This window comes from Orycteropus afer, unplaced genomic scaffold (assembly GCF_000298275.1).
Source record: "Orycteropus afer afer isolate SDZICR_OR568_19922 unplaced genomic scaffold, OryAfe1.0 scaffold22493, whole genome shotgun sequence".
Classification (NCBI taxonomy): domain Eukaryota; kingdom Metazoa; phylum Chordata; class Mammalia; order Tubulidentata; family Orycteropodidae; genus Orycteropus; species Orycteropus afer.
Window position 1 is genome coordinate 1 of NW_006944080.1, and position 1,014 is coordinate 1,014.

The window sequence follows — 1,014 nt, forward strand, 5'->3', positions numbered from 1 at the left end:
ACGCCCTCAACTTGTCCTGCGCAGCCTGCGGATCGTCATCGATTCCGTTCGCTATTATGTACGTGGGGAGGTCTCCATACTTGAACTTCATCCAGTTCAGGACCTTCCGTAAGCCCCAGGGCACCACGGCCACCTGACTGGGTGAGTTCAGCCACGTGATGTCCGTCATTTCCTGCACTGCCAGGTAATCGTTGTATTTCCCGGGGTCTTCCTTCTCCCAGTCCACAAGGATGGTGGTGTAATGGCTTAAGGCCAGAAAGTCAAAGGAGCCCTGAATCAGCTTCCGCTCCTCTTCGGTGAAAAATGGTAGAAGGAAGTTGTTCCTCTGGGCCAGCCAGTCCCTCATGGCGCGCGGGTAGCCTCCAGAGCCGAAGATGGGCTCTGCGAGCCAGCCGAAGTCAAATTCCAGAATTCTTTCAGCCACCTCTTTGTCCTTCTGGGAGAACGGGCAGGCCGGTTCTATCCAGTCAGCCTGCAAGGCGATGGATATCCGGCCTTTCTGCGACGGCCGGAAGTGCTCATCGTACATGCGCCACGCCAACGCATGCGCCCTGAGGAGGTTGTGGGCGGCGCTGTAGGTCATGTTCCTTGTGGATGGCTGGTTCATCGTGATCCAGAACTTGACGTACTGGCCCAGATCACTAAAGCACAGCCGGGCATATTCTGCAAAAGCCAGGGCGGTGTGGGGATTCTCCCAGGCGCCACGCTGGGCCAGGGGGCCCGGCAGCCCTTGGTGCGGGGCCACCGGCTGCCACAGGGCCACCACCGGGGTGATGTTGGCTCGCGCCAGTTCGCTGACCAGGCAGCGGTAGTAATGCAGGACCGTGCGGTTCGCCTGGGATGGGTCACCCACGGGGAGGACCAGGGCCCAGTCCAGGGAGAAGTGGAAGTGGGATACGTGCGTGTCCCGGAGTAAGGAGATCTGGGACCGGATCGCAGCAAAGTCCGCGCAGTAGGCGCTCCTCTTCTTGGTCACCACCCCGTCCACCTTAATCAGCCGCTTGCTGTGGTGAA

General features: G+C 59.9%; 1 protein-coding gene across 1 annotated transcript; it reads right to left on the minus strand.

Annotated features, from left to right (window-relative positions):
• Positions 1-10: 10 nt before the first annotated feature.
• Positions 11-1,009, minus strand: LOC122152150 (klotho-like; the record flags this gene model as incomplete). The annotated part of the gene is made up of 1 exon (XM_042783519.1): positions 11-1,009. A coding segment is annotated over one exon (999 nt), but the record flags the coding sequence as incomplete, so codon positions are not given.
• Positions 1,010-1,014: the final 5 nt, after the last annotated feature.